At 35.9% G+C, this 21,200-nt stretch overlaps 1 protein-coding gene across 2 annotated transcripts in view; it reads left to right on the top strand.

Moving 5' to 3' along the window:
* The window catches only part of SLC10A7 (solute carrier family 10 member 7), a 712,691-nt gene that overhangs the window by 666,170 nt on the left and 25,321 nt on the right, over positions 1 to 21,200 (top strand). For both annotated transcript variants that reach the window (XM_053703716.1, XM_053703715.1), the window contains exon 11: positions 10,652 to 10,797. In XM_053703716.1, the coding sequence (XP_053559691.1) occupies positions 10,652 to 10,797 (146 nt within the window). The remainder of the gene's footprint in view (positions 1 to 10,651; positions 10,798 to 21,200) is intronic.

Genomic DNA, 21,200 nt, shown 5'->3' with positions numbered 1-21,200 from the left:
CAGTGCAGATGATCGTTAACCTCATATCTGCTTAAAGGGACTTGAGACATGTCATATTGTATTCTCATTATAAAACAGCTATATAGTCCAGTGGAAAAAGTGAATTTTGTATGTGTATTCTAGTGTTGTGTATTCAAACTTATATTTTTCCGTGATAAAGATGAAAGAAAAGAGAACAAAAATGAAAAAAGAACAAGTGAATTTGAAATCTTATAATAAAAAGAGTGAAAATATAATTCCAAATATAATGGAAGTTTAGTGATAAAATTAATAATAATAATGACACCTTTATGTGTCAATACCAGATCTTAACTATGTAGATCCTTAGTGTGTGTGCTACGATTTGAACCCACTGAACTTATAGAAATCTAAAATAATTATTTAGAGATTGTAATAGTTGTTTATCCTATGAATAGTTTTAAGTCTGATTTTTCATTAATACCTATTGGAGCTCCTGTTTGTAACCTGAATATCCAATAGGTTTCACTTTTATTTAGTTTATCATGTCTATTTCCTCCAGTATTTAGTTTGGGAACATAGTCAATGGCTTTAAATGAAAAATATTTGTGTGGTTTTTCGCAATGTGACCTGAAGTGCTTAGCCACCGGAGTCTTAGGCTCCTTATCTGATAGAGATAAGAGATGCTCCCTTATTCGATCTTTGAGCATTCGAGAGGTACGACCTGTGTATTGTTTCTTACATAATTTACAGGTAATTAAATATACCACAAAGGTCGAATTGCATGTCAAATTATGTTTTAATTTAAATGTTTCACCAGTGTGATAAGATACAAACGAAGAATCAACTTCAGCGTATTCACATGATTTGCATGGGGTGGTGCCACATTTAAAAAAACCTAATTTTGGTTCTAGCCAGGTTCTCTGAACATTGTTAGTTTTTTTGTCAAAGTGCCTTTTTAGATTATTACCAATATTCCTTGCCTTCCTAGATACAAATTTTATGTTGTTTAATATGTTACTATCAAGAAGTTTGTCTTTTTCTAATATGGCTAGATTTTTCTTTATTACTGCACAAATTTGTTGGTATTGACTACTATATTTAGTTGAAAAGACTACACTTGAACCTGAGTAATCATTTTTTTGTCGTGGTATCTTATCTGTTAGTAATTCATGTCTGTCCATAGATAGGACTTCATTTGATATGTTCACCAATATATTCTTTTTATAACCTCTAGCTGATAATCTTTGCGTGAGGTCTTCAGCCTGTTGTTTGTACTGTGTTATGTTGGTACAGTTCCTACGAAGGCGCATATATTGTCCCTTAGGGATTCCTCTTTTTAGGTGCTCAGGGTGATGTGAATTCGCCCTAAGAATTGTGTTCCCTGCTATGGGCTTTCGATAAGTTTCGGTCTCTATTTTATTATCGTGAATTCTCAACAGAACATCCAGAAAAGCTAGTTGAGTCTTAGAACTACTATGTGTGAATTTTAAATTCATGTTGTTGTCATTTATGTATTTCAGAAAGTTTTGTAACTGTATGTCTGTACCTCTCCAGATGACCAACAGGTCATCTATATACCTAAAATATGCTTTTATACAAGATTTAAAGGGGTTTGTGTCAGTATAAATTTTAATTATTTCAAAAAAGCTTAAGTATAAGTTTGCATACGAGGGGGCAAATTTGGCCCCCATCGCAGTACCACATTTTTGCAGGTAATATTGTCCCAAAAACAAAAAATAATTATGGGTTAAGAGAAAACCCACTGTATCTATGAGAAATTCAATATAATCCAGATCATAATTGGTGTGTCTTCTCAGCATTTGGTGAAGTGCATAACACCCTTGGTTGTGGGGGATGCAAGAATACAGAGAAGAGACATCAATAGAGACAAGAATGCAATTGTCATCCAATACAATCTGGTCAAGCATGTTCAGAAGATGTTTAGTGTCCCTTACGTGACCTGGTGTGGAGCTGACAATAGACTGTAAATGTTCATCTATGAAGGCACCCAACTTCTCCCCTAGTGTGCCAATACCAGAAATGATAGGCCGACCAGGGGGAAAGTTGGGATCCTTGTGAATTTTAGGTATGTGTTTGAAAACTGAAACCTGTGGATATGTTACTTTAAGTTTGTCTGCTGTCATTTTCGTTATAAAGCCTCTATATACAGATTGGTTCAGAAATTTGTCAAGATCTTGTTGAAACTTTATAGTGGGGTTAAAACTAAGCCTAATATAAGTATCCACATCCTCAAGTTGTCTTATAGCTTCCTGGATGTAGCAATCTCTGTTTTGGACTACAACTGAGCCTCCTTTGTCTGAGCTGGTGATCACTAGATTATCATTATTTCGTAGTTTATTCAAAGCCATTCTTTCTAGTTTACTTAAATTGTCACCCTTGATTTTCTTTCTTTGTTTGCTCTTATGTGTATTTTGATATAGCTCAATTAGTTCTGTTTCTACTATGGTGTGAAATGCTTCTATTAGGTCACCTCTCATTTGAATAGGATAAAACTTTTCATTTTTTGTTTTAACTTTAACAGATGGTATGATGTGTGCACTAGTGTCATATCTAGAGCTTTCGCTGTTAAGGCTCAGTAGATCAATAAGACTACACTGTTCTTCAAAATTAGAAATACTGTTTAGATTGGTCAGATGTATTTCAGTATCTATGGTGTCATTAGTGTCACATTCTGGCTCATTTTGTGTGCCTGTGTTGAAATGCCTCTTTAAAGTAAGATTTCGTATAAATTTGTTTACATCTATTAAAGTTTCAAATAATGAGAAATCAGTAGTTGGTGCAAATGATAAACCCTTTGATAGAACTTTTGTTTCTACATTTGATAAAATGACATCTGAAAGGTTAATCACATTAATTTCCTTATTTCTATTAGGACCACATTGTGATTTCTCATCTATGATAAAGTCCTTATTTGTGTTCGTTAGTTTTTTCGTGTTGTGCCTCCTCTTCTTCTGCTGGGGTACCTCACTGGCAGTCCTCTTTCTTCTTCCTCGTTTTTTGACTGCCTTTTCTGGCTTACTTCTTTCATTTTGTTTGATGTATTAGTAGCCGTTACTTCAGGAACTGCAATGGGACTGCTACCATCTTTTGGGCGAACACTGTTATCAGATGAAATTTCTGCCCTGGGTGTTGATGCTCTTGGACTTTCCACAGATGAGGTTTCAAAGCTGGAAAAAGTGACTTTTTTATTTGTTTGCCCTCTGTTGTTACTGGTGTTATGACCTCTCCTATTTTTAGATCTGTTAGAGTTCTTCTGTATGGTAGTCCAATTGTAGACCACATCAAGATCATAATCTTTGCAGTCACGATGGTATTTTTTAGCTTTGCGGTCTGATAGTTCCTCATTAAGTTTCCTCAAGGTCTCAGTTAGTTGATTATTGTAGCTTTCATATTTTGGATCAGAGACAAAGGCTGAGATGCTGTTTTTGACTGTTTTTAACTTTTCCAGGACCTCGCCATGATCTTCTTTTTTGCTGTTAAGCAATTGTTTCATCAATATTAGGGAGCATTGGGTTAAGGTATTATTCCATTCCGTCATGAAGCCTTTTTTCTGTGTTGCATAGGCTGGATATTTTTTCATCCTTAGCCCTCTTGGGATTTTGTTCTCCTCAATATAGATTTGTAGAAATTCAATCTCCCACCACAGTTTTAATTCTTTTATTTCCAATTGCTCCCTCTTTGAAAACAAACTTGCCAGGTCCAATTCATTAAGATCAGTAATGGGCTGACTCCTGATTAGAGATTGTAGTTTTGCTTTTCTGGCTGTGACATTCTCGATATCCATTGTTATAGTTCAAACAGGTACTTACACAGTATACTTTTTACGGATACTAATAAAGGATATACTTTTAAACCTCTTTTTCTCGATCCATTGACTGCTGGAACCTTTTCACCTGTGTGGAAGTATTTTGATTATGCCATGTTTATTACCTGACTGCTCAGTCCACCCCTGTATATATGTACAGTATATATAATGTGTGTGTATTTTGTTCTCCCATAAAGAGACATGGAAGTCAATAGCATGCATAATATTGTGCTTACAAAATGTTAACCTTTTTAACATTTAAATGGCTGTATGTGCACAGGCCCACTGCACGAGCACAGGTTAATAGGTATGCTCCCTGCACAGGGAATACTTACCAATCAGTATCACCTCAGCACAGAGATAAGCGCCTTGCACATGGTGCTGTTTTTGGTGATCTAAAACAATATTTCTAATGCTACTTTGTAGCAGCTACTTCACAGTAGAATGTTGAGGCTGCACAATCCCAACAAACTACTATTCTTTATGTCTCTTGAAATCAAATGTTAACTACAGGATTTCCTCTTCTTACGCTTGTTAATCATCACATTGTAATAAAAGTTTTGAACGTATTTTAAACTGTCCCTTTGTTAGCAACATTCCTGTTTTGTTTTGCTCTTCAGGCATTTGCATTGAATTACAATCCAGGAATATACCCCTTGAAATGCTTCTTAAGTATTGTTGTCTATGCATAGTTATAGGCCATTGTAAAGTTAAGCAAGCATTGTGTAGTGTTTGCTAACTGCAGGGTGTGGTTCACTAATTAACTGTTTTACTGCAGGTCCGCTCACATCATCTGGCCTTAGAGGGAACACTGGATTGGATAGAACGTGACATTTTAAACAACTTTCCAATTTACTTCTATTATCAATTATCCTTTGTTTAAGACTAATCGTAGGTGAGCTCAAGATAGCATAATTTGCATAATTGCAAGCACTGCTGCTATAGACTGGTAGAGACATGTACACGCTCCTAAGCTCCTATCAGCCTTCCCAGGTTTACTCTTCAGCAAAGGATACCAAGACAACAAAGCAAATTTGCTAATAGAAATAAAGTGAACAGTTGTTAACTACTGTACAATCTATCTGAATCGTGAATGTTTAATTTTGACTTTACTGTCTCTTTAAGAATTATCATACATAATCATGAATAATCATAAAGAAAAGCGTGGAATGGTTTCAGCAGCATATTACTGATCTCTGTTTTCTGCTCAGTGGTGTTGAAGGCCACACAAAAACTTTTGAAGGGCCAGGTGTGGCCCTCAGCTTGGATACAAGTTTGCAAATTGTATTTAATGTGTTTTTGTGGAACAAGTTAAAATGATGTTGTAAGCTTTCATTGATCTTCTGGAAGGGACCCAGCAGCCAAAAATTCCCCTGTTTTGTTTTCTTTCTGCCTTATAAAGATGCTACTCCTCTGAAATTATTACAATAGTGTCAGCCACAAATTCCTGTGCAATACAAAAGGGGTCAGGGGAAGCCAGCTAGTCCCTTTTCAGAGGCTAATCTGCTCTTGCATTAAATACAAATTAAACATAAGTTTCAGAGCTTTTTATTCTCCATCATGGGTATAAGATAAAAGAAAGCCTGTACGGTCTTGTTACGAGAAAACTATTATTTGAAGCCCTTACGTGGCAGATGTCAGTTGAAAGACTTGTGCATGGATTATACCGCAGTGTCAAACTCTGTTGGGTAAATTTAGACAAATGTGTCATGTGTGACATGGAAATATGGCACGCTGTACATTAGTGATTTCCCTGGTGTTTGGCCCAGGTAGTAATGTGCTGGGGAAGTGCTCTGTACTGGTATCGCATTGTGGGAATATGTTTGGTAGAAATTACTTTAGTCAGATATGAACCCATTTGCAATATGTGCCTCTTAACATCCTTCAGACAATGCATTGTATTAAAGAGGCATTTTTGATTAATGTTTTATAAACATTTTTCAGCATGACAGCTTAAAGCTCCTCTAAATGCGGCATAGTGCTCACTTCCATAAAGTCAAATGCCATCACATTAAATCTCATTGGTGTCCTGTCAAGCATGGAGATATAGAATTGCTACCTTTAGTCCACTGAAGTTTATTTGCTTCATTTCAATTGCTCAGCTGCAATCCAGAGGAAAAGACCCAAAGCACGGCTCTGCTGATAGGGTATTAATTAGCACAGTGTACGTGTGTTAAATACATTGTGCATTGTGTGTGACATTAAGCTCCAAACTTAAACTCTATTCTATGTATTAAATATTACTAACACTGGAGTTAATTACAATCTTTTGCCACATAACAATTTCTAAACTTCAAATGGTATTATCAGTGTGTTTTTCCATGGATCACAATACTAAACTGGTTCTGCTTTAGTACCCCTTAAAGGGATATGAAACCCAATTTTTTTTCTTTAATGATTCAGATAGAGCATGCAATTTTAAGAAACTTTCTAATTTACTACCATTATCAAATATTATTTGTTCTCTTAGTATCTTTATTTGAAAAGCAGGAATGTAAGCTTAGGAGCCAGCCCATTTTTTGTTCTGGACCTGGATAGCACTTGCTGATTAGTGACTAAATGTATAAAAATTGATAATAGGAGTAAATTAAAAAGTTGCTTAAAATTGCATGCTCTATCTGAATCATGAAAGAAAAAAATTGGGTTTCATATCCCTTAAAGTTTGAAAATGTTACAACACAAAATCATTATGTTTATCATTAGACGCATGATTTCGTAATTGACAAACTAAATACAGATAATCAACGACAAAGAAAATGGCAATTTTGAAGCTTTGGTGATTTTGTTGCAATTTTAATGGCCTGTATGTTGCTTGATTTCAATTTATTGTAAGAAGTAATTCTAATAAGTGATGAGTGCAATTAACCTATTGTGCTCCAAAACTGTAGCAATATATGTGTATTTATCTTTAAAGGGATATTAAACAGTGATATTTATGAGAAAAATATGTTTAATCAAAGTAAACATACAAAAAATCAATGTGGTACAAACAACTTACTTTTGTTTTCTTGCAAAATGAGCACTGCAGCTAGATAAGTGAGCAGACATACTGACAACTTAAGAGACATGAAACTCAAATTATAGATAGATAGAATTTAAAATTTTGAACAACTTTTCAATTTTCTTCTCTTATCTAATTTATTTTGTTTTCTTGGTATCCTTTGTTGAAAAGAATACCTAGGTAGTCTCAGGAGCTGCTGATTGGCAGCTGCACATATATGCCTCATGTTATTGGCCCATCCACTTTTCAGCTAGCTCCCAGTAGTGTATTGCTGCTGATTCAACAAAGGAGACCAAGTAAAATAAGCAAATTAGGAAAGAAATACATAATAAAAAAAATTTAAATTGTATTCTCTATCTTAATCATGAAAAACAATTTTTGGGTTTCATGTCCCTTTAAGTTGCATTCTGCTTATTCTGAGCATGGGCAAGAACTGACTTCCTGTTTCTCTAGCATTCACTGACCAGTAAGCCAGCTCAAGTTACTCTAGAAGATTAATGGCATCAAGCTATATATGCTTTCCTGTAGAGACCCCAGACCCATTGTGGGGCTGTGACAGGAAGTAATGGACATTGCACAAATTGTAAAAAAAAAAAAGAGGTGTTTTTTATTACAAAATGAATCCCTTTATGAGATTTGATTAGGGGTCTTATCTGTATAGTGGGCTTGTGTGTTAGTTGTTATTTTATTTTGCAATTTTTAATTAGTGTAAATAATTTTATGTTTAACTAGGCAATAAGCCTGCTCAGAGGGCAGTCTATGTTTAAAAAATACAAAGCCCCAAGCTATTTTTACTAAACATAAAAAATGTAAAATTACAGAAAAAAATAAACAAGACTTTCCAAAATAAAAAAATTTAAACCTAAACTAATACCCCTATAAAAATAAAAAATTCCCCCAAAATAAAAACACCCTCTAATCTAATACTAAACTACCAATAGCCCTTAAAATGGCCTTTTGTAGGGCATTGCCCTAAGTTTAACAGCTCTTTTACTTAAAATGTTTTACCAATTACCCCCTAACCATAAACCCCCCAAACCCAACCAACCCCCCCCCCCAAAATAAAAAACCTAACACTAAAAAACCTAAACTACCCATTACCCCTAAAGGGGCATTTGTATGGGCATTGCCCTTAAAAGGGCATTCAGCTCTTTTACTGCCCTTAAAAGGGCATTCAGCTCTTTTACTGCCCTTAAAAGGGCATTCAGCTCTTTTACAGGCCATTAAATCCCTAATATTAAAAATAAAAAAAAATCCTAACACTAAGCCCCAAATAGGTATTCACCGTTCCTGAAGTCCGGCAGAGAAGGTCTTCTTCCAGGCACCTCCATCATCTTCTATCTTTATCCTGTGCAAAGGCGGCGCAGAGCAGAGGTGCGGAGCGGTCTTCCCAGAAACGTGGATCCGGAGCAGCGGTCCTCAGCGGCGGCGATCCTCAGCTGCGTGGAGGCTCCTATTCTTCCGATCTCCGGCGTACACTAAAAATTAAATGGAAGGTACCGCAATCAATTTGGGGTACCTTGCATTCCTATTGGCTGAAATTTTGAAATCAGCCAATAGGATTAGAGCTACTAAAATACTATTGGCTGTTCAAATCAGCCAATAAGATTTCAGTAGCTTTCATCCTATTGGCTGATTTCAACATTTCAGCCAATAGGAATACAAGGTACTCCAATAAATATGCGGTACCTTGCATTCAATCTTCAGTGTGCCACGGACGATCGCATGAAGAGGAGCCGCCACGCAGCTGAGGACAGCCACCGCTGAAGACCGCTGCTGAGAACCGTCGCTGAGGATCCGTGCATCGGGGAAGCCAGCTCCTCCGCTCCGCACCGCTGGAGCAACCTGGAAGAAGACATTCTTCGCCGGACTTCAGGAATAGTGAGTACCTATTTGGGGTTTAGTTTTAGGATTTTTTTTTTTTATATTTTTTTAAGATTATGGATTAAATGGGTTGTTAAAGAGGTGAATGCCCTTTTAAGGGCAGTAAAAGAGCTAAATGCCCTTTTAGGGGCAATGGGTAGTTTAGGTTATTTTAGTGTTAGTTTTTTTATTTTGTGGGGTTTGGTGGGTGGGTTTTTTTACTGTTAGGAGGGACATAAAAAGAGCTGTTTAACTAGGGTAATGCCCTACAAAAGACCCTTTTAAGGGCTATTGGTGATTTATTTTAGATTAGGGGGTGTTTTTATTTTGGAGAGCTTTTTTATTTTCATAGGGATTAGGTTTCATTTTTTTATCTTTGATCATTTTGATATTTTTTTCTGTAATGTTAGACTTTTTTTTATTTTATGTTATGTTAGATTAATTTTTTGTAATTTAATGTTAGGATTTTTATTTTAAGTGTAATTTAGTAGTAATTGGGGTTAATTTAGGGGGTGTTAGGTTAGGGGGCTTAAAAATGAAATAAGTTATTTGCATTGTAGGGGCTTGGGGGTTTAGGAGTTAATAGGTTAATTTGTTTTATTGTGATGTGAGGGTTTGTCGGTTTAGGGGTTAATAGGTTAATTAGGTTTATTGCGATGTGGGGGTTTGTCGGTGTAAGGGTTAGGTAGTTTCTGTTGTTGGAGTTTAGCGATTTAAGGGTTCGTTTTTTTTGTTAATACTTAGTACGGGCGGTTATGTTTATTTTTCTTCTTAATACTTCGTGTGGGTGATCTTTTTTTTTTTTTAATACTTTGTGCGGGCGTTTAGTTTTTTTTTTTTTAATACTTCGTGAGGGCGGTTCGTTTCTTTTTAAAATTATTATTTCTTGTGGGCAGTTGTGTGTGTGTTTTTTTTTTTTTTTTTTTAAGGCTTCATTTGCCTACGCTGTATCCAGGTTGATTGTTTTGGAGCCAACCATTCCTTTGGCTGCCTCGCACAGTCAACATTCCTTTGAGGATGTGTGCGCAACTGGCGACACCGACAGATGCGTTACAAACGCGATTATAGTATAGATTAATTAAGCAGAAAGTGTTTGTATCTATTTTGGGGGTTATCAAGTCTCTTGCTGGTGCTGAATTTGAAAAGTGAAAATGGCTCTGTAAATGTGTTTTTAAATACAGGGTAATTCTTAACCATAATGATAATGAAAAAAGTGCTGCCAAAACAATGAAAATGGTGATTGTGATTTAATTTATATTCAGTACAGCTTATCTGTACCCATTAACATTCTGATAATTATCAACAGTAGATTGTGATCAACCCCATGTGTCATTAAATAAAATTAAGGATCCACAGCACTTTTCATCATAATAGAGAAACTATATATAAGAAAATAAAAGGAATATTAGCAGAGATTTAATAAGGTTCGTGTTCTTGAACTTTCTTTGCATTTCTTCTGCTATAAAACTATGGGACAGATATTATTCCATATAAAAGATTATCATCTATTTTTTTTTTAACAAACATTTCCAATGAAAGTCTATAGGTATTTTGTAGATAATTTGTATATTAATGTTTCAATTTGAATAAATTCTAAACCCTTGTAAAATTTTTGACAGTTTACATTTGGCATTAAACTAAATCTGTCACATTGGGTGCCCTTTTGTCTCTCTTGACTTTCTTTCCTCTATATTCCCTTCTGTCTGTTCATCTATCCTCTCTTTTTTTCCTCTTGCTGTCTCTCCTCTCTCTCTAGCTACTGGAGCAGAGGAAGTTGCCTTTTCATCTGGTCCTTTTCTAACATTAAACTACTTTAAAGATTTGCTGGACAACTTACTAGGACTGCTATAATGTGATTAGACCACACACAAAAGACATTACAACATAACAAACAAACACACACACAAAAGACATTACAACATAACAAACAAACACACACACAACAAAAGAACATTGTCTAACTTTGTGCAAAATAAATAAAGTTTTGCTCTTGTTTTCAGGAATTCCAATGCTAAAGATTGTGTTTGAGGGATATGAACATCTATCGCTAATATCGGTTCCTCTGCTAATTTATCACCCAGCACAAATACTTCTTGGAAGTGTATTAGTGCCAACGATAAAATCCTGGATGCTTTCAAGACAGAAGGTAATCTCTTATAACAACATAAGAACCCATTTTATATTATATAAAGGTTTCTTGACAGGTGGAGTTTTCCGTTTTTGTGATTTGTTGATTGTGATATCAATCATAGTAACCTTATTTTTTAATAAGCTCATATAAATAATACTAAATTATATAATATAAGCTGTCAAAATTATTTATATATATATATATATATATACATTATTTTTTTTATTTTTTTTACTTAATGCAAAGTACAGATGTGGCCGAAAGTATTGCTACCCTTGCATTTTAATCAACACACCAATCCGTTTTAAAGTGTTGACATTAAAGGGACATGAAACCCCAACATTGTATTTCATGATTCAGATAGAGAATACAATTTTTTTTTTTTTTTAAATGTTTATTTATAACCAACAGAGTGTACAATCAAATTAATTCAATCTCTTTGTGCCTCGCAGGGCCAGATAAAACAAAATATATTACAAAACAAGGCAATTTTAAATGGAAAATTTCACATATCACATACCAAATTACTGATCCCTTTATATGAAATATTTGTACACCTAGTTGGGCTTTTCCTAATTAAGTAAAATAAAGAAACAAATGAACACTCATAAATACACAAAAACATATAACTTAAAAAAAACAAAAAAAACAAAAAAAAAAAAAAACAAACAAGAACCAAAAAAGGAAGAAGTGTACCTTGTGTTAGGCTAACCTGCCTAATGCTAAATTTCAGTGTTTATTCCACTCAATTAAATGATCACCTGTTGGAGAGGTTTAACTTTCCCCCTATAACTTAAAATACGTCCAGTTAAGAACTAACAATAACTTAATCGGCAATCCTCATCCTTAACTGGGGTGAACCCAACAGCAACAAACAACCGACGTACAAACAAACAAGTAAAAGAACTAAGAGGAGAAAAAAAAAAAAAAAAAGGAAATAAAGGGAAAAAATAAACAAGGAGAGAGAGTGAATGAATTACCATAAGCCCAACAACACCATTTCTGAGTTTCTAAATGGATGAATCAGGAGGTCAATTTCACTTGAAGGAAAAGATTTAATAAAAAATGCCCACTTCTTAAAGAATGAAATGACCTCTCGTTCCTCATTTAAATTAGTATCCATTTGCTCAAGAGTACATTGTTTTTTTAGACAGTTTTTGACCTCCGGAATACTGGGGACAGTCCCTCCCCGCCATTTTCTGAGAATTAAGTATCTGGCTGCTAATATGGCCATATTAACAATTTTGGAATTGCCTATCTGAGCTTCTAAGTCCTTCCATAAAAATATAATGTGAGATACCTCTAATCTCAGAGAGGAGGTTCCCAGAATAGTATTAAGCCAGTATTGTAGTTTAGACCAAAATTGTTGCAGCTTTGGGCAATCCCAAAACATATGTATAAGATTAGCAGAAGGAAGGGAACATTTAGGGCAAGAACTAAATTTAAAATTACCATACCGCGCTCCCTTTTCTGGAGTAAAGAAAGTCATTAATAATAATTTAATGTGAGATTCTCTCCATGTGGAAGAAAGAGTGACTCGTTTAGTTTCCGCAATTGAGAATTGGATACAACTAGTCTCTATAAAACTTTGCCTTAAAGCAGGAGCCCAGTTAGTGGAGATTTTTTCCAGATTAGAGGCTCCTTTTGTAGAGCTCAAATCTGTATAACTAGTTGAAATTGACATAGTACCAATTTTAGCTAAGATAAGCCATTTCTCTATTGGCCCCTGGGACCAATTCCAACCGTAAGTGCTTATTATATTAGATGCGAAATGCCTTGCTTGTAAATATGCAAAGAAATCTATTTGAGGGAGTTTATATTCCGCTCTCAATGCGCCAAAGGTTTTTATGCATGTCCTTTCAAAATCTAGTAACTGAGAGCTTTCTTAGACCTACCTTATGCCATCTCTGGAAAGGTGAAAATTGAACTCCCGCTTGAAATTGAGGGTTACCTGATAGTGGCATGAACTTAGAAATCCTATGTTCAACACCTAAGAGTTTACACACTTTCCACCAGGCTTGAAGGGGGTTATAGATTGTTCTCATCTTTTTCACCTCCTTTGATAATTGAGCAGCATTACAGTGAATAGTTGCTAAAGGGAGATATGGATGTGTTATGTTCCTTTCTAGATTATTGTTAGTGACGTAGTCTCTCTCATGTACCCAGTCCAAAATTAGGCGTAGTAAAAAGGCATAGTTATACAGTTTTAAGTCTGGTAGAGCCAGGCCCGCTAGTTCTCTGGGGAGAGAAAGTTTAAGTAAGGAAATTCTGGGTTTTTTATTTTGCCACAGGAATTTTCTCAGAGAAGTGTTAAATATTGTCAAATCTCTTCCCCTTATGATCAATGAAATGTTTTGTATTACATATAAAATTTTGGGAAGACAAATCATTTTATATAAGGCTATGCGGCCTGACAACGAGAGGGGGAGATTCTGCCAATTTTTAAGAGTCTTCATAACTCTATTAAGAACTGGGGTAATGTTAAGGTTATACCATTTTTCCGGATTAGGTGAAATCATTAACCCTAGATATTTAAAAGCTCTGGAGACTATTTTGAAGGGTATGTTTAGCATAGGTTCCTTGGGGGGTTTGATCCACATAAGTTCCGATTTTGTGGTATTCACTCTGTACCCGGAGAAGGAACCAAATTGTTCAATGATGGATATAAGTTTAGGAATATTGTTGGCACTGTTAGACATATAAATAAGAACATCATCGGCATACAGAGCAATTTTCAGCTCTTCCGTGCCAATCTTAATCCCCTCCAACTGTTGCCTAATGCATATGGCCAAGGGTTCAATGGAAACATTAAAGAGGAGTGGGGAGAGAGGGCACCCCTGACGAGTACCTCTTTTAAGCCAAATATCTGAAGAAGTCGAGCCATTAATTAACATTTTTGTAGACGCTACATTATATAGATTGCTAACAAAGTTAAGGAAATTACCATAAAAACCGAAATGTTGCAAGGAGTGAATTAAATGATCATGGTGTATTGAATCAAAAGCCTTCTCGGCATCTATTGCTATAACAGCTAGATCAGGAGTGACCCCCTGCCCTCCAGCCCCCAAACTCTCCCTAGTACTGAAAAAATCAATAGTAAGAAGCAATTCTCTTATCTTAGCTGAAGAATGACGCTTGGACATAAAGCCCGCTTGGTCCTTATGAATAACACCAGGAAGAATTGTTTGGAGTCTCGAGGCCAGAATGGTGGTAAGAATCTTGTAATCTGAATTAAGCAAGGCTATGGGTCTATATGACTCCTTCCTCTTTGGGTCCTTACCTTGCTTAAGGATCAGCGTAGTGCAGGAAGCTGCAAAATTAGGAGAAGGGGGGTTACCCTTTGTATATATGTTGTTATATAATGAGGTTAGATATGGCAAGATTGTTAACTTTGCAATTTTGTAAAATTCGTTGGGGAGGGCATCCGGGCCTGGAGCTTTATTCAAAGATAAGTCATGAATTGCTCTTGATACTTCCATTTCAGTGATCGGGAGATTCAGATTTTCAATCTGGTCAGGTAATAGTGATGAGGATACAATCTTACTCCAGAAATCTTCGCGAGCAGGTATATTTGAGTTTTTTAAAGAATATAAATCTTTATAATAGGATGAAAATATCTGTGATATATCGTCCATTTTTGTTATCAGTTTACCATCTTCAAATAGGGAGTCAATTAGGAAAACCTCTTTATCTTTTTTAACTAATCTTGCTAAAAGTTTACCCGACTTACTACCATATCTGTAAAGTTTAGCTTGGAATCTCAGCTCCTTCTGAGAAGTCTTATAGAGAAGAAAAGTATCTCTATCTTTCAGCGCCTGGGTATATCGTTCCCAGGTGCTGGATGTTTTTTGTAGAAGATAGCAATTGTATGTATTAGATACTGCTTTTAAGATTTCTTTCTCCCTAAATTTCAATTTCTTTGTCCTCCTAATACAATATGCCAGAATCTCACCTCTGATCACTGCTTTTGCTGTCTCCCAGAAAATGGTGGGACGATTGATATAATCCTGATTAAAAGATATATATTCTTCTAACTTAAGTTTTACCCAATTCTTAAATTTGAGATCCATGGCTAGGTAAGATGGGAAATGAAATCGATTACTTGTAGTAGTGGGGTCACTAGCTTGGAACTCCAAGAAAATAGGGGCGTGGTCAGAGATACATATAGGAAGAATCCCTGCCATTACTCTCGTTTTACATAATTCTTCGTCCAAGAGAAGAAGATCTATCCTTGAGAGTGATTTATGCACCTTGGAAAGGCATGTGTAATCCCTTAAGTCCGGATTTTGTGACCTCCAGATATCCCTAACCCCAAGATTTTGAAAAAGTCTGTTAAACAATTTGGATTCAATATTATCTCTTTTAGTTCTGGGGGCCAATGGATGTTGTCTTAATCTATCTAAGGGATATTGGGGTGCCATATTAAAGTCCCCTCCAACTATCAGGTAACCCTCTTTATAGATCATAATGTCTGCCTGCAATGTTTCCCAAAAAGACCAATTAATAACATTAGGGGCATAGATGTTGCATAATGTGTATATTACTTTATCAATCTTAATTTTTACCATGATAAATCTTCCCTCAGAGTCATTTTTTGTATGAAGAATTTGATAATTTAGCTTTTTCCCCAAAAGAATTGCTACTCCTCCCTTTCTCTGTTTGCTAGGTGAAAATAAAACTTCTTTAACCCATGAGCATTTGAGTTTTAATATTTCTTCTGTCTTTAAATGGGTTTCCTGTATAAAGGCAATATCAGTATGAATTCTTCTTAAATGTGCTATTATTGTTTTTCGTTTGATTGGGGAGGTAATACCCCCAATATTCCAGGAGGTCAGTCTAAATCTATTAATCGTGTTGGCCATCTAATTTATCGTAAGGGAAAAAAGAAGAAGAGAGAGAGAAAAAAAAAAAAAAAACGACAAAACAACAAAAACACAGAAACACAACCGAGGACCACCGAGGGCCTCGTTTACCATCCTTATGGTGAGCTGCCATAAAAGAGAGAAAGAGAGAGGCTATAGCACAGGTTTAGTTAACTATGCTTAGGTGTTAGTCATTGCCTGAAGTCTTAGCCCTTGATCTGGAGCAGAGGATTGACTTATAAATTTTTCTGCCTCCCTGGCTGAATCAAAGAAATGTGTCTGGTTCTCTATTATGATTTTCAGTCTGGCTGGGTAAATGATGGTGGCTCGATATCCTTGATTTATTAATCTAGTGCAGACTGGGGCCAGCTCCCTCCTCTTGGCTGATGTTTCAGCTGAAAAATCCTGAAAAAGCATTATTTTAGTTTCCCCTAAGAGGATAGGTTGTTTTTTTTTATAAGATTGTAATAGTAAAACTTTATCTTGATAGTTAAGTGTTTTTGCTATAATTGGTCTTGGTCTAGGGTTTTCTTTGTCTGGAGGTTGCCAGCCTAACCTGTGTGCTCTTTCGAGGACTATCTGTGGGTGAGTTAGTGGAATTTGGAGTAATTGTGGTAATGTTTTAGTTAAGAATTTAGTAAGATCTTCGTATTGTTTTTCCTCAGGGACCCCTATCACCCTAAAATTATTGCGTCTTGCACGGTTTTCTAGGTCTTCCAATTTAGACTGGGTTTTGATAAGTTTAGAGTTCAAGGAGTCTATTTTATCAGTATGATTGCCCATCATATCCTCTAAATCAGAGATTCTTTGTTCCGCCTCGCTCAATCTACTAGAGAATTGGCGAATTTCGGTTGTTAGTGACACTATATCCTGTTTTATTTCGTTTTTGAGGGCATCAAATTTAGGTGTTAAGGCTTCTGATATATTTGAAACAAGTGTTTGTAAATCAAGTGATGTGTTTGTGTGAGGGAAGGTAGTGATGGTAGAGTGAATGTCGGCCGTGACTTCTGTTGAGGCCTTAGATTTTTTATCCCTTTGCCTCGCTGACATATTTAGGGGGGACGTTTTAACCTGTGTATTAATAAATTTGTCCATCAATCTGTGAATGTGATGTGCAAAATCTGGGGTATTAACTAATTCGAAGGGGTTAACCCCCTTAAAGTGATAACGTATAGTAAGGAACAGTGAGGGAAGGGGAGTGAGTGAAAATATGAGAAAGTGATTAGGGCTTTTTTTTTTTTTTTTTTTTCCTCTCCTTTTAGAAATCCTTAGCCTAAGATCAAGAGTATATCCAGAAATATTATACCCTCTGATTTACCTCTAACTCTAATTCACTAAGTAAATACTTAATATAAAGTTAATTTTGTATCAGAAAAAAAAAAAAAAAAAAAATTTTTCTTTTTTTTTAAGAACAAAAATTGTAGCTGTTAGATATTTTTACTTTCTATAGATTACTGACTTCAACAGACTATGTATGTATTGGGACTATATAAGCAAAAAAAAAAAAAAAAAAAAAGAAGAAAGAAACATTTAAATTAAACCAGAACCAGCTTATAAGGAATCTCCTAGGTTTCTGGGTGCAAAGTATCCTAGAAATAATGGAGGTTTCCCTTCCTTAGTCCAAGCCCTTAGGTCTGCCTCTCAGGCTTTGGGGTCTCTTCTCAGCACATATATAAGAGAAAATACATATAAGCCACAGAGGTATTACAATGCTTAGATACAAATGATTTTACAATTTCTGGCGCACTAGTTTGCTACCTATAAAACAAAAAGTTGCTAAACAGTCATAATCAAGTAACCAGGGGACTAGAATTATCCCCTCAATAAAAAGGGAACACAGTCAGAGATAGGAATTTCTAAGCCAATTATCCACTGTATAGAATTTACAAAATTCTAGAATTAGAACTTATAATTTCTTGCTTAGTTATCAGCAACCCCAGTTAATTATCTTAATTCAGGATTCCTTACCTCTGCATGAAAACTTAGGAAATAAATGTACTAACTTAACAGTTGTTTGCTTAGGGGCGGTATGAGAATCTAGACCAAAATTCAAAGTCTGAATATCAATAGGGGGAGAAACAAAAGAAAGCACCTCCCTAGGATTAATTAATAAACAAAATTAAGCCCAATTTCCACAATTTAAATCATTAACTTAATATATACAAATCCCAATTGTATAAGTTATTAGCTTAAATTACTAAGCACACTTAAGATTGAACAATTTTGGGTATTTTTAGGTCTAAACCAGGCAAAGACAGAAAAAAGCCCTTAGGTCTGCCTCTCAGGCTTTGGGGTCTCTTCTCAGCACATATATAAGAGAAAATACATATAAGCCACAGAGGTATTACAATGCTTAGATACAAATGATTTTACAATTTCTGGCGCACTAGTGTGCTACCTATAAGACAAAAAGTTGCTAAACAGTCATAATCAAGTAACCAGGGGACTAGAATTATCCCCTCAATAAAAAGGGAACACAGTCAGAGATAGGAATTTCTAAACCAATTATCCACTGTATAGAATTTACAAAATTCTAGAATTAGAACTTATAATTTCTTGCTTAGTTATCAACAACCGCAGTTAATTATCTTAATTCAGGATTCCTTACCTCTGCATGAAAACTTAGGAAATAAATGTACTAACTTAACAGTTGTTTGCTTAGGGGCGGTATGAGAATCTAGACCAAAATTCAAAGTCTGAATATCAATAGGGGGAGAAACAAAAGAAAGCACCTCCCTAGGATTAATTAATAAACAAAATTAAGCCCAATTTCCACAATTTAAATCATTAACTTAATATATACAAATCCCAATTGTATAAGTTATTAGCTTAAATTACTAAGCACACTTAAGATTGAACAATTTTGGGTATTTTTAGGTCTAAACCAGGCAAAGACAGAAAAAGAGAAAAAAAAGAAAAATAAATAAATAACAATAATATAGGTGAGATCAGTGTCATAACCAGCTGCGAGGTAAAATAATGTCATTGAACTTAAGCCTTATCAGGCCTTGCTTGTATATACCCAGATGCAAGGTGTCCGTTTTTACTTTCCTCTTCTCAAAGTAACTCCTGCTCTTTCTCCTTTGGAGATATAATTATGTCAGAAAGAGGAAGGGAAAAGAGGGGCACAAAATTTTCAGTCAGTACGTTACCCCCTGCCAGTTTCCAGACGTCTTGAACAAGGTGCTCCTCTTCAGCACAACCCCCCTCTCGCAGCACCGGTGGGAAGGGGGTGCACCTAACCACAGCTGCCGGAAAAGTCAAACAGCACTCAGACAGACCAGTGCTGGAATCAACGGGCAGCAGAAGAGGCAGGCTGTGACCTGAGAGAACAAACCAGGAACAGATGACGGTCCGTGTCCCTCACGCAGCACCGGTGGGAGGAGACAGCGGACCGGGAGCAACCGTGAGGCAACCTTCCACCCCAGAGACAGGAAGCGCGATGAATCCACTGGGGGCCGACTCGTCCGGCGTTCTCACCCCTACAACAACCCAGCGGAACTTGCAGGTAGGGCCAGATAACTGTCTTAGAACAGTTTACTAAAGTCAGTATGGAGGAGGCGGGTCACCGCGCTGGGTTCGACCGGCAAGCCAGGGGTAACCCAGGTGGAGGCTCCAGACCAGGAGACCTCCTAGCTTTAATCAGGGTCCGTCCTCTGCTTCAATTCAGTTATAAGGAAGCACTTTCACAAATACATTACAGCGTAGTTTTCTTCTTCATCTTCCTTCTATAGCAGTATGAGATGCACGGATAGGGCTAATAACCAGGTGCAATAAGTATGGCAGCTTACAGTTCTTGTGCGGTATAATAGCACTATGTCAGATCCAGCAGCGATAGATTTGCTGAGCAAGCCTCCCAAAGTGTAAGGGCTTAGGCGCGAAAATTCCGCCAACTGCTTGCAGTGGAGGTAGTGCTGAGCAGGTGTCTCACCTGACCATACACCTGGGCTCCTCCTCCGGAACTGATCTAGAGAATACAATTTTAAACAACTTTCCAATTTGCTTCTTATATATTTTTTTTTCTCCAAATATTTTTATTATTTTTTCAAAATAAAAGTAAAACACTAATACAACGCATAATGTTGTCAAGTCATACATGGTTACATAAATTTTGTTCTTTTGTAAACATATTCATTTCAATCATCAATATCATAATACAGTCCAGGTGAATTCAGGTGATCAGTCATATATACGTAATTATTACAGAAATTGTGATATAATAAGTTGCGTCAAAAATGTCGGCGTTCCGGATGTGGCGTCATTTTTGGCGCTAATAGCATTTAGGCGCCAAATATTGTGGGCGTCAAATTTGTCTCCACTTTATTTAAGTCTCATTTTTTGTTGCTTCTGGTTGCTAGAAGCTTGTTCACTGGCATTTTTTCCCATTCCTGAAACTGTCATTTAAGGAATTTGATCAATTTTGCTTTATATGTTGTTTTTTCTATTACATATTGCAAGATGTCCCACGTTGCAACTGAGTCAGAAGATACTACTGGAAAATCGCTGCCTGGTGCTGGAACTACCAAAGCTAAGTGTATCTGCTGTAAACTTTTGGTAGTTGTTCCTCCAGCTGTTGTTTGTATTAAATGTCATGACAAACTTGTTAATGCAGAAAATATTTCCTTTAGTAAAGTACCATTACCTGTTGCAGTTCCATCAACATCTAATGTTCAGAGTGTTCCTGATAACATAAGAGATTTTGTTTCTGAATCCATTAAGAAGGCTATGTCTGTTATTCCTCCTTCTGGTAAACATAAAAAGTCTTTTAAAACTTCTCTTTATACAGATGAATTTTTAAATGAACATCATCATTCTGATTCTAATGATTCTTCTGATACAGAGGATTCTGTCTCAGAGGTTGATGCTGATAAATCGTCATATTTATTTAAAATGGAATTTATCCGTTCTTTACTTAAAGAAGTCCTAATTGCATTAGAAATTGAGGATTCTGATCCTCTTGATACTAAATCTAAACGTTTAGACAAGATCTTTAGATCTCCTGTGGTTATTCCAGAAGTTTTTCCTGTTCCTGGTGCTATTTCTGAAGTAATTTCCAGAGAATGGAATAATTTGGGTAATTCATTTACTCCTTCTAAACGTTTTAAGCAATTATATCCTGTACCGTCCGACAGATTAGAGTTTTGGGACAAAATCCCTAAAGTTGATGGGGCTATTTCTACCCTTGCTAAACGTACTACTATTCCTACGTCAGATGGTACTTCCTTTAAGGATCCTTTAGATAGGAAAATTGAATCCTTTCTAAGAAAAGCTTATCTGTGTTCAGGTAATCTTCTTAGACCTGCTATATCATTGGCTGATGTTGCTGCAGCTTCAACTTTTTGGTTGGAAACTTTAGCGCAACAAGTAACAGATCATGATTCTCATAATATTATTATTCTTCTTCAACATGCTAATAATTTTATCTGTGATGCCATTTTTGATATTATCAGAGTTGATGTCAGGTTTATGTCTCTAGCTATTTTAGCTAGAAGAGCTTTATGGCTTAAAACTTGGAATGCTGATATGTCTTCTAAATCAACTCTACTTTCCTTTTCT

Source organism: Bombina bombina, chromosome 2 (assembly GCF_027579735.1).
Source record: "Bombina bombina isolate aBomBom1 chromosome 2, aBomBom1.pri, whole genome shotgun sequence".
Lineage (NCBI taxonomy): Eukaryota > Metazoa > Chordata > Amphibia > Anura > Bombinatoridae > Bombina > Bombina bombina.
The sequence above is the reverse complement of the archived record's forward strand: the minus strand, read 5'-3'. Positions and strand labels throughout refer to the sequence as shown.